General features: G+C 44.3%; 1 protein-coding gene across 2 annotated transcripts; it reads right to left on the minus strand.

The window, feature by feature from the left end:
- Positions 1 to 6: 6 nt before the first annotated feature.
- On the minus strand, positions 7 to 1,073 carry LOC109589102 (zinc transporter SLC39A7-like). 2 transcript variants are annotated; one of them, XM_020005220.1, is made up of 3 exons: positions 679 to 1,073; positions 224 to 304; positions 7 to 170 (listed from the first exon to the last, which is right to left on the minus strand). In XM_020005220.1, the coding sequence occupies exons 1-2, from the start codon at positions 1,055 to 1,057 to the stop codon at positions 270 to 272; spliced, it is 414 nt and encodes a 137-aa protein (XP_019860779.1). In that variant the 5' UTR covers positions 1,058 to 1,073; the 3' UTR covers positions 7 to 170; positions 224 to 269. The 2 variants fall into 2 exon arrangements, with proteins under 2 accessions (XP_019860779.1, XP_019860780.1); XM_020005221.1 differs by having other exon boundaries at positions 224 to 339.
- Between the last annotated feature and the right edge of the window lie 6 nt (positions 1,074 to 1,079).

Consider the following 1,079-nt stretch of genomic DNA (forward strand, 5'->3'; position numbering starts at 1 on the left):
GGTCACACCCTCCAGTTTCAAAAGGGTCAGAATCAAAGCCGTTATACTCCTCCAGTTCGGCATACCAGGACTGCAAGGGAGACTTGTGCTCTCCCTGTTCTCTTAGCAACGGCTTGTCCAGTCTACAGTGTCCCCCAACCTCTCCTGGCTCAAAGATATTCTCTCTAAAGCTATAAAGAAATATTTAGTCTAGAGTAATGGAGTGTTTTGCATTCAGTGCGACCTCCTGTAAGTGTCGCCTTGTCTTGTGGCGAACTCATCAAATCTTCTCAAGTCCAAATAAAAGTTTTTGGCTTTGCAGTATCTAGCATTGGAAGAGCAAATGAGACTAGAGCCATTCTAAGGGAGGGAGGGGAGAGAGAGGGGGAGGGGGAGGAGAGGGTCTCTCTAGATCTCTACTACTACACTACATGCATATCCCTCAGTTGAATTTGGAACAAAAAACTGGAAAATACACAATAAGGATTCATCCTTACAATGTACATGTGCATGTATGTAATTAAAACTTGCTCTCTCTTTTGAGGCAAGAATGGAAAAAGACAATAATTTCTTTAAGAGAGAGACAATATGTCATAGATCAAATAGAGAAACAGATCAAATGGTTTGTGTTTAGGATAGTTACAGCTAAGGATAGGCTAACCATGACAACTACCACCTGTTTTAAATTCCTTTATTTACCTTTTCTCTTCTTTTCCTCTTTCTCTTTCTTTGCCATTATTCCTCCTCCTCCTCCTCTTTGTCTCAGTCCTTCCTTGTTCCCCTCGTCAGAAAGTGGACCGTTTTTAGTCTCTATGACTTGACTCCGCCCGGCCCCTTCCCTATAGCGTCTCTCCTCAACCTCGCTATTAAAATGGACGTGTTTATGTCCGCCTCCTTTAATCGTCCTCACAAACTTCTCCACAATCAGGAAAGCAATGATACCGGCCAGTACCCACAACCCAACCATCATGTCCTGGGTATGGTTGTGCCCCCCATGGTGATGGTCACCATGATGATGATGGTGCTCAATCGTGATAATGGTCTCCATGGTGATGGTCGTCGTGGTGATGTTCGTCATGGTGATGGTCTCCGTGGTGATG

Source organism: Amphimedon queenslandica, unplaced genomic scaffold (genome assembly GCF_000090795.2).
Source record: "Amphimedon queenslandica unplaced genomic scaffold, v1.1 AMPQUscaffold_11635, whole genome shotgun sequence".
Lineage (NCBI taxonomy): Eukaryota > Metazoa > Porifera > Demospongiae > Haplosclerida > Niphatidae > Amphimedon > Amphimedon queenslandica.